A 14,179-nucleotide genomic window follows, 5' to 3' on the forward strand; every position below is an offset into this window, starting at 1 on the left:
TAAACAATAGCAATACACTTAAAGCGAATGAAAAATAATACAAAATAATTATAAATAAAATATCATGTTTTCAGTTTTAATTAAATTTGTAAGTAAGGAGGAATACACAAGCTATCGACCAAAAATCGCTCCGCGATCGACAGGTTGAACACCCCTGCCCTATAGCATTTCAGTATATTAGTGAGGTGTATGTACGCACAGGAGTCAGAAAATGGAACCTACAGATGCTCTCAAGCATTCTATATTAACATATAATTTTAAATTAATTAAAAAGTAAATGGTCAGTTAGGAAGGTGTTTTGTCAAAAATTTTAAAATAAACTGAAAAGTACATAAATATTTGGTTAAATGGATCCATTTCCATTTATTAAGTACATTATATTATTCAATACTGAATCAAGTGGAATTTACTACTTATCTATGCTTCATACTAAATGCATTAAGAAAAATTACCTCATCATCAGATTCACATTCATCAGGAAGTGGTGGTGGTGAACAAGGAATCTCCAAGGACCACTCTTTTCTTAAATAAGAATAATCTAGTGAATCATTCTGTTTCTTTTGCTTTCTATATTTTACACCTCGCCATATCTGAGGAAGACTGTTTTGTTTACCTGGCCCAAAGAGTCTCAAAAATCTAAGCACCTAAGAAAAATATAATCTTTATAACATTAAATACTAAACTTTCAGCTATTTATAAACATAATATGTAAATATAAAAAAGTAATCATAGAAGCAGAAGATAGGAATAACCAATTTAGACTGATTTCTTATCTTGCCCTTGGATGCACATATTATTATGGAGGATTCATTTAGTCCAGAATTTCTATTTGTGAAATCATTAGATAATATCAATGTATCACAAACTCTGTGCGTTGAATAAATACAAAAACAGCATCCACATTGTTCCATCAGCCACAAATTGCTAAAGAAAATGTCTCTTGTTTTGCAAGTCAACATTCAGTTACTAGTTCAACGTCAATACTCTCGACAGCATGCAGGTGCAGTGACTGATGGGATATCAGCACCAATGGGTATGGACTGATAGGATATCAGCACCAATACTAAAAGTGTTCAGCTGAACTGGCTATCCCTTTGAAGGCTATATAATTTGAATCTCAGAACAGGGAAGATTCTACAGGAGTGGAAAGAATGTATGATAATCCCATTACACAAGGTGGTGCAAAGACTGATGTAACCAACTATCAACTTATCAGTATTTCTGGAGTGGTGAAGATATGAAGAATTTGGAAAAGTTGGTTAGGACTTGTATACAGAAATGGGTTGACAGAGAATCTCTACTGTGCAATGAACAGCATGGGTTTACTAAGGAAAGGTCACTTCTGATCAACTTGTTTACATTCTATAATAAGTTACCATTGAGTTAGACAAGGAGAATGGATATACAATGATGCTTTTGGATTTTGCTAAGGCTTTTGACAGAATACAGCATGAAAGACTGTTGCATAAGAACATGGGATAAGATGGCTCACAGACAATTCATCAGCAGAAAATTCATCATGTCACAGAGAATTCACTGCAGAGAAAATTCATTGAGAGGAAAATTCATCACAGAAAAATTCATTGTGTTAACTACTGATGGCAGAAAAAATTCGCTGAAAACATTATTCTCAAGAAAATTGAAATGATATTGCATTGATGCTGATATATAAAAGTAAATGCAGTACAAGATAAATTTCTAGTGACTTCAGGCCTCTAATATGCAGGGTGCTAGTCTTACACTAAGAGATGAATAGAAGCAATCACCTAACAGTTCAAAATCTAAAACAGTAGTCATATCTTTGGACACAATTGAACAAGATCTTTCAAATCAAAAGGCAAAAAATGTCACAATGTCCTCACAGCTTTACTATATAGAGGTGCTGATATACTATGAATAAACTAAGATTTGTGTAATTTAGAAATCCAGCTCTAATGAACAAACACTAATGTCTCAAGTCATTTCAGACCTTCCATCAGAAGGATGGTAGTCAGGCAATGAAAATCGACCACCTGGAATTTTGAAACATCCATGTCACAGTAATATCTGAAGACATTCAAAACATCTATGGCTAAACAGGCAGGTTCATGGAAGGTGCCCATAATTAACAAAACCCTGATAATGTATACACTCATATGTGCAGAATACTATGACAGTTTCAGATGATTATCAAGTTTACATTATATAAAGCTTCCTATCAACAATTTTTCTCCAAATTAACCTATTATTTCTCAAAACTCCAATGCTATCAGATCTTGCATTTCAGTCTTCTAATGTAATTCTAATCGCATTTAGATTTCCTGTTTTTTTTTTTTGGGGGGGGGGGGGGTTCCTGCTATCAAACACCTATTTTGCTTATCTTTCCTCTCCTATTATATTTAAGTGACCATATTCTTAGGTTAACTCTTTTGCATATTCTTTAATGATAATGTTAAGTTTCTTCCTACACATATCAGCCACTGAATTAGAAACCTTTATGAAGATGTAAACATCTTATGCAGCGTATGTGCAGAATACTTGGTCACATGCAGCACCACCTATTCTAGGCAACTATTTAAGAATACTGGTCAGTAATCATTCAATAATGTTGATCACAATGGACAAAACAAAGTATCTTTCAAAATTCAATAAATATTGTGGGTGCTCAACTTCAACATACATGGCTGTATAAATTTACCAAAATTCTGGGAGATTGTCATTTTAAGATCTAATTAATACTTGTTCTCTCTCTTTTTCCAACATAGATGGCACCTAATTAGGACTTCAGTTTCTTGTGTTGTCCGTTTCAATTTTGTAAACTAGTCCCACTGTTATACCAAATTGTTGTTATTTCATCTACTGTGACAAACTGTTCCTGAGTTCTGAAGATGTGGATATAATATCAGCAAATAAGTTAATAAATATTAATTATTTTCTTGATATACACACTAACCTATAGTTTGACAATACTGACTCAGATTCTCCCTCAAGCAATAGCACTATTTTTTTCCCTCTTTCCCCTCTTCTGGTACTGTTCCTGTTGCCAGACTTCTGTTGAACCAAGTCAAGGGCACCACCAGCTCTTCTGCATATTCCCTTAGTATATGTGATGATATCCCATTCATTCCCACAGCCTAATTAATATCACGGTAACTTAATATTCTAAACACCATCCTTGAACATTCAGTCTTCTGTCATTCTTCCTACTGTCATTCAACAGTAGGAAGAATGACAGAATTTTAATTCACCCCTTCATGAAATACACTAACAATGTACTTACTGAACATCTACACTATATTTTCAGTAGATGAGACTCGTGTTCCATTTCCAGCAACTAAAGTCAGTCTTCCAAGTTCGTCTTTTCTTCTACTAGCAACATAACTGTAGAATTCTCCAGGGTTTTGCTTACTGCTTCAGTTAATCTCTTTTCATATGCCAATTTTTCTTTCTTTCTTTATTACATTTATCACCTTCCTAGCCTGCACCTTAACTCCTCATGCTGCCGAGAGGCACACTGTTCTTTATATCTTTTCGAAAATATTCACTTTATCAGAAGCTCCTATATAATTCTAAGATTCATCTTTTTACTCCTACTTTATTTATCCTACAAACCTTAGGAATACAATCTGGCAATGCCATAACTGATTCCAGACTAAGTCCCAAGCACTGCTGATTTCTCTCCCTTTCAACTGATTAAGCCAGTGCAAATCACCAATCTGTTTCCTTCATAAATTTATCATATTCCCATGCTGTAATTCCATGCATCTCTCTCTCTCTCTTGTTCTGTGATAGTCAAAGTTATCCATTATCATCACTTCCTGTTGCTCACTAGTCTCATCTGTCTGAACATTTCAGAATCATCTCCCTCTGCATACCCTGCACGTAGCAACATCCAACTAAATATGTAAAATCTGTGCTGACCTCAACCTCACACGAAATGGCCTCAAAGCCATTATCATCACTGCTTTTTTCAAGTTCCACAATGAGAGAATACAAGTCTTCTGAAATCAGTAATACCTCACCACCTCTTAACTTTACTGCATTACTTCATGCTACCACTCTCACTCAAATGCTAACTATCTGAAGCAAACAACTCTACCTTCATTATCTTATACATTCACAAACCTAAGCGCTCTCTTCCTGCACATTTTAGCTATCATGCCATTCGTGATTATTGTTCTTCTCAGCTGTTTACTACCATACCTTGACAATACACAATTCTACTTCTCATACTATTCCACTTCATTGTCTCTAGCAACATTCAAAAATCCCATGATACATCATTCACATTTCCTCACATTTGTTCCAACCAACATACTCAACTCCTCTGTATTTTCTCTCAACACCCTCAGTCACACTTTTGCCACATGTTCCATTTTCACTTCTTTCACCATAGCCCCCATCCCCATAAAACTCTCCACCATTTCACTGAATCATCTTTGACTCATCTGCACTGGCACCTTCCTTTTTACACCTCCAACTAACAATCTCTTCTCTAAATAACTTATCTCATTCTGCACATGCTTCATTTCATTCTTAAATCTTACCAATTCTTTTCTAATATCCTTAGTTGCATGTGTTAATATCTTTCATGCCAGCTTCTTTACATTTCTTCATTTGTTCTTCTACCATTCCATCTTTCACAGCAACTAAATTCAGTCTTTCCAGTTCACCTTTTCTTCTACTAGCAACATAACTGTAGAATTCTCCAGGGTTTAGTCTATATTCTGCATGAATATAGACTAAACATCCATATTCATGCAGTGATGGGGTTATGCAATCCACTGAGAATCTGATGGAAATATTCAATATGATACACTGCAATATATCAATATGATATATTACAATATTATATATTGTTCAATATGATATATTACACACTAAACAATCTTAAGTGAAGATTTAAAAGACAGCCAGGCATTTTTTTATAAGAATCCAGCTTAGTTACTAAATCAAAGCTAAATATACAAGTTATAGTTCAATTAAAATTCCATTTGATCACTGTTATACATAACAGCAGAAAATGGCAACAATAACAGTTCATATCATGAAAACAGTTCATGTTTTCATGCTATGAACACATCAGATGTCAAATGAATGTTTAAAGAAACTTGCAATGCAACTGCAGGGTAATAATGGACTGAATCAATTTCTGATGGCTAAAGCACTGTTGTTCAGTCCACCAGATCTGAAACTACATAAAATGCTATATAAAACCTTTTTTTTTTTTTTTTCATTATTATTAGAGTAAAACAAAGTTGAAGCTCTGATTTGTCTATCTAATTTAAGTAAGAACATGTGCCACAGAATTTCTTAATTTTTGGAAGCAGTCTTGCTATATACCTGCAGTGGAACAAATGGTCTCACAGACAGAAAAAGCAAAAAAGAGATAGATCTTACAGGAGAAATTACAGACAATGAGGAGGGGGGGGCATTAAAGATCAGGAAGGGAAAGAGAGATCTGTGGAAATGGAAGAACAGTATGGAGAGAAATGCATTCATTATATTTATATTACATTTGCTATTCTTTACTTTCACTATGCTCATATTGCTAACATCATTCATACCACTATCAAATGTGTCTTTCACTAGATCATTTGCTTGCTATTTCATAACTTTCTTACTTGTTCACTGCTCTTTCACAATATCTTCTTCACTATCAGATAAGCACTTATTCTTCTCATCACATTCTTGCTACTATCCCCCTCAGTTACCAATACATCACAGTCCATCAACCGCTTTCAAGTCAAACTTCTCACACACTCTCCATCCACCTTAAAAATCCATAGCTTATTGACATAATCTAATTCATACATGTAGTACACCTCACATTTCAATAGAACAACTAAAATAAAAATTCAAATCATGCTTAGACAAAGCCATCACCATCTTGCTTTCGATGCTAGTTGGTATACCTCACCTCTACGTTTACAGATTTTATATGCAAACTCAAAGAAACAAGTCCACACACACACTACAAACACGACTTCAACTTTTACAACACAATGTCCAAAAATAATTACCATAAAAAAAAAAAATGACTTGAGTGTAGAGTGTTCCAGCACAAGCCTACCAATGAACTGCTACCAGGTGGTATATTAGCACAATACTAAAAAAAAAAAAAAAAAAGATTTCAGTGAAATAATATTTGTGATACTATTAAGAAATAATTACTTTGTTAACTCTAAATTCTGGATACAATTCTGTTACATCTTGATCAGCATATTTTGATGGCATCATAGAGGCCAGTGGAGTATCTAGTTTCTTTGTCTTCTCAATAGATGAAGTCAATAAAACATGAGCATAATTACAGTCAATAGCAGAAGACTGAACCATTTCAGAAGATATACCATTGCACTCTGAAAAAGGAACTGGTGGAGGGGGCATTAATTCAGAATCAGTTAGTTTCTGATGCGCTAACATATCTTCTTCATTTTCATCTAAGTCATAATCATTCTCATCTGAAAGAATAAAAAAAACTTTTATAGTACATATTTTATGCCACATACACTGTTTAAAACTATATTTAAAACAACACTAAACATCTATATTCATGCAGTGATGGGATTATGCAATCTACTGAGAATCTGATGGAAACATTCAATATGATACACTGCAATATATCAATATTATATATTGTTCAATATGATATATTACACACTAAGAAATCTTAAGTGAAGATTTAAAAAGACAGCCAGGCATTTCTTATAAGAATCCAGCTTAATTACTAAATCCAAGCTAAATATACAAGTTAGAGTTCAATTAAAATTCCATTTGATCACTGCTATACATAACAGCAGAAAATGGAAACAATAACAGTTCATATCATGTTTTCATGCTAGCCCTTAGTGGACTTATTCCAGTTAATCATAAAAGGGAAACACCCAGAATAAAATGGATGATACAGATGCAAAATTATGGAATGAATTTTATTCATTCCATAATTCCTAGCATGAAAACAGATCATGTTTTCATGCTAGCCCTTAGTGGACTTATTCCAGTTAATCATAAAAGGGGAACACCCAGAATAAAATGGATGATACAGATGCAAAATTATGGAATGAATTTTATTTCAATCAGAAAATTAAATACATAGGTGAAAGACTGAAAGACCCAGAATAAAATGGATGATACAGATGCAAAATTATGGAATGAATTTTATGTCAATCAGAAAATTAAATACATAGGTGAAAGACTGGAGATCTGTACATATCCCAGCATTAGATGCAGAATCTGTAGGTAAATGTCTCCAAAATCACATGCAATGCACAAAAATGAAAAAGCAGCACATACAACACAGAAGACAGATCATAAAATAGGTGTGTAATAGGTCTCTGGACTAAGCCTAATCAAATGCCTTAGCCATAAAGCAAGCACTTGAGGTAGTCCAACCAAACTGTTACTTCAGTAAAAAAAAAAAAAAAATAGACATGAGGTAAGAACCCCCCATCCCACCACTGAACAAATAATAATCATGAATGAAATACATGATCATTATTGTAGAAGTTTCTAGTTAGCGTTAGCATATAAGTTAAATGAGACTAGATTTTCCCATACTTCAGAAATGAATGGGGGGGGGGGGAATAGTAAAAGATAAGATTGGTTATCCCTCTTAGAAATATGCTAATTTCAAACTGCTTGATAAATATCAGTGGAATACAAGTGCAAAGGAGAATAAAACAGAAGTCAACATAAAGTAGGAGCTCAAAATATCTGTATCGAGACTGGACAAGATTCTGATAATCTCTTTCCATAAAAAAATCAAAAAGGAGCAAAACGTCATGCATTCAGAATCATAAGATTCTGAATACATGACGACTTGAGTTAGTTGTATGGAGACTCGTTAGTACGAGGTGTGTTAGTAGAGGATTTGACAAAATCGTACCAACCTGGTGCGACCATAAAGGATGTAACTGAGTCTATTAGAGAGCAAAAGGAAAGAGTGAAAGAAATGATTGTTGTGGCAGGTACGAATGATTTGAAAGGAGATTAAATGGAAATGATAGAAGACCTGAATGAATTGTTTGAGATAGCAAAAGAAAAGAGTGAGAGAGTTAGAATGATTAGTCTTTTGCCACGGTATGACAGTGAAATGTTTAAAAGGAGGGCCATAATTGCGAATGACTTTATGCGTGGGTTATGTATGACGAGTGGTGTGGAATTTGTGGATGTGTGGAGTGAGTTTGATGGGCGAAAGGATCTATACAAGATGGATGGCTTGCATTTGAATGGTTACGGTATAAGAAGACTTGAGAAAGTGTTGCTGAATGTAGTGGATGTGCAAATTCAGGGAAACTAGATTTGTTAAGGGGGGGGGGGGGAGTAGATATACAGTACTTATGGAGGCAGTTGAATGTAAGAATGAATATAATATGCCAGAGCAAATAAGGACAACAAATCTGAGTGGGATAGTTAATATAAGGCATCAAGGTAGGGTTGGGGCTAATGGGGGTCTTAAATTCATGTACACTAATACTAGGAGTATTAGGAACAAGAAGGAAGAGTTTTTGGCCATGGTTGGCACTTCCAGACCACAGGTTATAGGTATTAGTGAAACATGGCTGACTGTAGATGATATAACTAGTGGGATTGAATGTGATGGGTATAGTGTGTTCAGGAATGACAGAGAGAATAAAATGGGGGGAGGAGTATTGTTGATGATAGCTGATGTGCTCCAGCCAAGGCGAATAGAAGTTGAATTGCAGGATAGAGAAAATAGCACATTTGAGGCCATTTGGTGTGAGATTGTGGCTAGCAGAACTAAATATACAATTGGGTGCTGCTATAGACCAGGTGATGGAAAAGATGGTGGTGACAGTATGCACAAGCAAATAGAAGAAATGGGTGGAAGGAGGGTGATTATTATGGGAGATTTCAACTATGGTCGCATTGATTGGAATGAGGAGAGGACACACGGAAGGAAGGAACTGGATTTTATGCGGTTATTAAGGGATAACTATCTGCGACAGCATGTAATGGAAAATACTAGGGGTCAGAGAGTGCTTGACCTAGTAATTACATCTGAGGATTTGGCTGTAACAAATATGACCACATTGCCACCAATCGGTGAGAGTGATCATAGGGTCTTAACTTGGGAGGTGGCTAAAGGTGTAGAATTTTCAATTAAGACAGGGTACATGTGGAATTATCGGGCTGGAAAGTAGGACAAGCTTAGGAGTTTGATTGGTTCAGTGCCATGGCATGTACAACTGCAAGGACTAGAAGTTGATAGTGCATGGGAGGTAGTTAAGAAGTGCTTGCATGAAGCAATGGCTGACTGTATACCTAGAGTCCGAATAATAAATCAAGTAGGGGTTAAATGGATGAATAACACCATTAAGCTTGAGCTGCAAAAAAAAGAAACAACTATGGAGGGAATTTAAGGAGAAGGGTGACCGGCAGGCACATGAACGGTATAAAGCGCAGGTCAGAAGGGTGACGAGCGTGGTAAGAAAAGCAAAAAATGATTACGAAAGAACATTGGCCATGCAGGCTAAAGAGAATCCTAAACAGTTTTTTAGATATGTAACAAGTAAAAGGAAAAATATACATGGTAGATTGATTTTAAAGAATGCCGATGGTAGGGAGGTAACTGAATCAGTAGAGATAGTTGAGTTACTGAGTGAGCACTTTGCAAGAGTATATCATCCAGGTGGTGACATTGCAGAAACGAATAAACCAGTAGATTATACGGGAATTGTGGTTAATGAAGTGGAGGTGAGTAGTCTATTGCATAACCTCAATGTTAATACATCTGTGGGATTGGATGGTATACCAGCTCGTGTTGTACGAGAAGCAGCTAAAGAATTGTCAGTACCCTTGACCATTTTGTTTAATTTGAGTCTCGGGTCTGGGTTAGTCCCGAGCGGGTGGAAAGAGGGGAAAATAGTTCCACTGCATAAAGGTGGTTCCAAGACTGCTGTTGTAAATTACCGACCGCTTAGCATATCAGGAATCATTGTCAAGGTCTTAGAGAAATTAGTCAAGAAAAGAATACAGGATTGGATAGATGAAAATGGGATATTGTATGGGGGACAACATGGTTTTGTGAAGGGTAGATCATGCCTCAGTAACTTGCTCATGTTTTATAACACAGTGACGGCTGAACTGGATAGGGGTAATGAGTTTACAGTGATACTACTACTGGACCTTGCCAAGGCCTTTGATAGGATACCACATGGAACCCTAATCAGTAAACTGGAGCAGATGGGTATAGATATAGGGTTGGTGAGATGGATAGGAGGGTGGTTGAAGGAGAGATATCAAAGAGTGATTTATTCAGGAGTGGAGTCTAAAAGACGTCTTGTGACTAGTGGAGTGCCACAGGGCTCTGTTCTCGGACCACTGCTTTTCAATTTGTTCATCAATGATATTGGAAAGGATCTGAGAGGAAGTGTTCACTTGTTTGCTGATGATGCAAAGTTGGGTAGAGCAATTGTGAGTGCACATGATGTCAAAATTTTACAGGATGATTTGGATAGTTTGGAGGACTGGGCTAGGAAAAATGGATGTCAATTTAATGTGGCAAAGTGTAAGGTTATGCACTTTGGGGTGAAAAGAATAGCAGCAGTATATCGCATTGGTGGAACCATACTCCAGGAGATTGATGAGGCCAGGGATTTGGGAGTGTTGGTGGATAGGGAGTTGAAGTTTAGGGGGCACATTGCAAAAGTAACTAAAACAGCTCACCAAATCACTTGGCTTCTGAAAAATACTTTAACATGCAGAGACGAACAAGTTGTTGTTCCTCTGTATCGAGCCTTGATAAGACCCCATCTGGACTTCTGTGCCCAGTTATGGGCACCAGGGTTTCTTCGTGATGGGGAGGAAGTGGAGAGGGTCCAGAGACGAGTGACCAAGATGATAGCAGGTCTGTAGAATGAACCATATGAGAATAGGTTGAAGATTTGTGGGTTGCAGAAATTGGACGATAGGCGAAGGAGGGGTGATATGATTGAGACATTCAAATTACTGAAGGGTTTTTATAAGATTGATCCAGAAGATATTTTTGAAAATATGACTGGTGGTGGGAGGACTAGGGGCCATGCATGGAAGCTGGGCAAGAGCGTGGTTGACAAGGGTGTTAGAGCTAGGTTCTTTACTTGGAGAGTGGTAAATGAGTGGAATAAGCTTCCAGAGTCTGTTGTGGGTGCTACGACCGTGAATGAGTTCAAGGCAAGGTATGATAGATACTGTGTGAATGTTGAATAGTTGTTCTTGACATGATGTTAGGGCCTCCCTAGATGAGTCTGTCGACTCCTTGGAGTTTCCCAGAACAATAATAATAAGATACTGGCCATACCATTGCAAGGAATGACAATTTAAAGTGGAATAGGAACTAAGACTGGTTGGGAGGGGGGGGGGAATAATGATCCAAGAAAACCACTTGGGTACCTAAGTACAGAAGTGAAGGCAGGTTTGGACAAAGTCATGTTATTATTATTATTACGGGCAACTCCAGGGAGTCATTAGACTCATCGAGGGAGGCCCCAAATCATATTCATCACAACTATTTGACATTCATACAGTATCTATCATACCTCGCCTTAAACTCATTCACTGTCACAGCATCCACTACAGACTCAGGGAGTGCATTCCACTCATTCACTACTCTAAAAGTAAAGAACCCAGCTCTAACACCTTTACTAACCACACTTTTGCCCAGTTTCCATAGATGTCCCCTAGTCCTCCCACAACCAGCCCTGTTCTCAAAAATATTTTCTGAATTAATTTTATAGAAACCCTTCAGTAATTTGAATGTCTCAATCATATCTCCCCTCCTCCGCCTATCAACCAATTTTTGCAACCCACAAATCCTCAACCTGTTCTCATACGGTTCATTCCACAGACCTGCTATCATCTTGGTCACTCACCTCTGGATCCTCTCCACCTCCTCCCCATCAAGAAGAAACCTAGGTGACCAAATCTGAGCACAGTAGTCTAGATGGGGTCTTATCAAGGCTCGATAGAGAGGAACAATAACCTGTTTGTCTCTGCTTGTCAACGTATTCTTCAGCAACCAAGTGATTTGATGAGCTGTTTTGGTCACTTTTGCAATGTGTCCCCTAAATTTCAATTCCTTATCCACCAACACTCCTAAATCTCGTGCCTCATCAATTTCCTGGAGCAGGGTTCCACCAATGCAGTAAACTGCCGCCAATCTTTTCACCCCAAAATGCATAACCTTACATTTTGCCACATTAAACTGACATCCATTCTCCTTAGCCCAGACCTCCAATCTATCCAAATCATCCTGCAAAATTTTGACGTCATCTGCATTCACTACTGCCCTACCCAACTTCGCATCATCCGCAAACAAATGAACTGTTCCTCTCAGATCATTTCCTATATCATTTATGAACAAATTAAACAGCAGTGGTCCAAGAACAGATCCTTGTGGCACACCACTAGTCACAGGCCGTCTTGTGGACTCTACTCCCGAGTAAACCACTCTCTGATATCTCTCCGTCAACCACCCTCCTATCCATCTCACCAACCCTATGTCCATTCCCATATGCTGCAATTTACTGATTAGAATTCCATGTGGAATCCTGTCAAAGGCCTTGGCAAGGTCCAGTAGAATCACCGTAAACCCATTACCTTTATCCAGTTCAGCCGTCACTGTGTTATAATACGTGAGCAAGTTACTGAGGCATGACCTACCCTTCACAAAACCATGCTGTCCCCGATACAGTATCCCATTTTCTTCTATCCAATCTTGTATTTTCCTCTTGACTATTTTCTCTAAGACCTTGACAATGATTCCTGATATGCTAATCGGTCGGTAATTTACAACAGCAGTCTTGGAACCACCTTTATGCAGTGGAACTATTTTCCCCTCTTTCCACCCGCTCGGGACTAACCCAGACCCGAGACTCAAATTAAACAAAATGGTCAAGGGTACTGACAATTCTTTAGCTGCTTCTCGTACAACACGAGCTGGTATACCATCCAATCCCACAGATGTATTGACATTGAGGTTATGCAATAGACTACTCACCTCCACTTCATTAACCACAATTCCCGTATAATCTACTGGTTTATTCGTTTCTGCAATGTCACCACCTGGATGATATACTTTTGCAAAGTGCTCACTCAGTAACTCAACTATCTCAACTGATTCAGTTACCTCCCTACCATCGGCATTCTTTAAAATCAATCTGCCATGTACATTTTTCCTTTTACTTGCTACATATCTAAAAAAACTGTTTAGGATTCTCTTTAGCCTGCATGGCCAATGTTCTTTTGTAATCCTTTTTTGCTTTTCTTACCACACTCGTCACCCTTCTGGCCTGCGCTTTATACCGTTCATGTGCCTGCCGGTCACCCTTCTCCTTAAATTCCCTCCATAGTTGTTTCTTTTTTTGCAACTCAAGCTTAATGGTGTTATTCATCCATTTAACCCCTACTTGATTTATTATTCGGACTCTAGGTATACAGTCAGCCATTGCTTCATGCAAGCACTTCTTAACTACCTCCCATGCACTATCAACTTCTAGTCCTTGCAGTTGTACATGCCATGGCACTGAACCAATCAAACTCCTAAGCTTGTCATACTTTCCCGCCCGATAATTCCACATGTACCCTGTCTTAATTGAAAATTCTACACCTTGAGCCACCTCCCAAGTTAAGACCCTATGATCACTCTCACCGATTGGTGGCAATGTGGTCATATTTGTTACAGCCAAATCCTCAGATGTAATTACTAGGTCAAGCACTCTCTGACCCCTAGTATTTTCCATTACATGCTGTCGCAGATAGTTATCCCTTAATAACCGCATAAAATTCAGTTCCTTCCTCCCGTGTGTCCTCTCCTCACTCCAATCAATGCGACCATAGTTGAAATCTCCCATAATAATCACCCTCTTTCCACCCATTTCTTTATTTGCTTGTGCATACTGTCACCACCATCTTTTCCATCACCTGGTCTATAGCAGCACCCAATTGTATATTTAGTTCTGCTAGCCACAATCTCACACCAAATGGCCTCAAATGTGCTCTTTTCTCTATCCTGCAATTCAACTTCTATTCTCCTTGGCTGGAGCTCATCAGCTATCATCAACAATACTCCTCCCCCCATTTTATTCTCTCTGTCATTCCTGAACACACTATACCCATCACGTTCAATCCCACTAGTTATATCATCTACAGTCAGCCATGTTTCACTAATACCTATAACCTGTGGTCTGGAAGTGCCAAC

At 37.6% G+C, this 14,179-nt stretch overlaps 1 protein-coding gene across 1 annotated transcript in view; it reads right to left on the minus strand.

The window, feature by feature from the left end:
• LOC150107421 (transcription initiation factor TFIID subunit 1-like) overlaps positions 1-14,179 on the minus strand; it is a 688,572-nt gene that overhangs the window by 551,979 nt on the left and 122,414 nt on the right. The window contains exons 7-8 of the mRNA XM_090391849.1: positions 6,154-6,440; positions 453-644 (exon numbers count right to left, since the gene is read on the minus strand). Coding sequence (XP_090247975.1) covers positions 453-644; positions 6,154-6,440 — 479 coding nt within the window. The remainder of the gene's footprint in view (positions 1-452; positions 645-6,153; positions 6,441-14,179) is intronic.

The sequence above is a fragment of the Typopeltis vanoorti genome, chromosome 4 (assembly GCF_054136105.1).
Source record: "Typopeltis vanoorti isolate ZY-2024b chromosome 4, IOZ_Tvanoo_1.0, whole genome shotgun sequence".
Taxonomy (NCBI): Eukaryota; Metazoa; Arthropoda; class Arachnida; order Uropygi; family Thelyphonidae; genus Typopeltis; species Typopeltis vanoorti.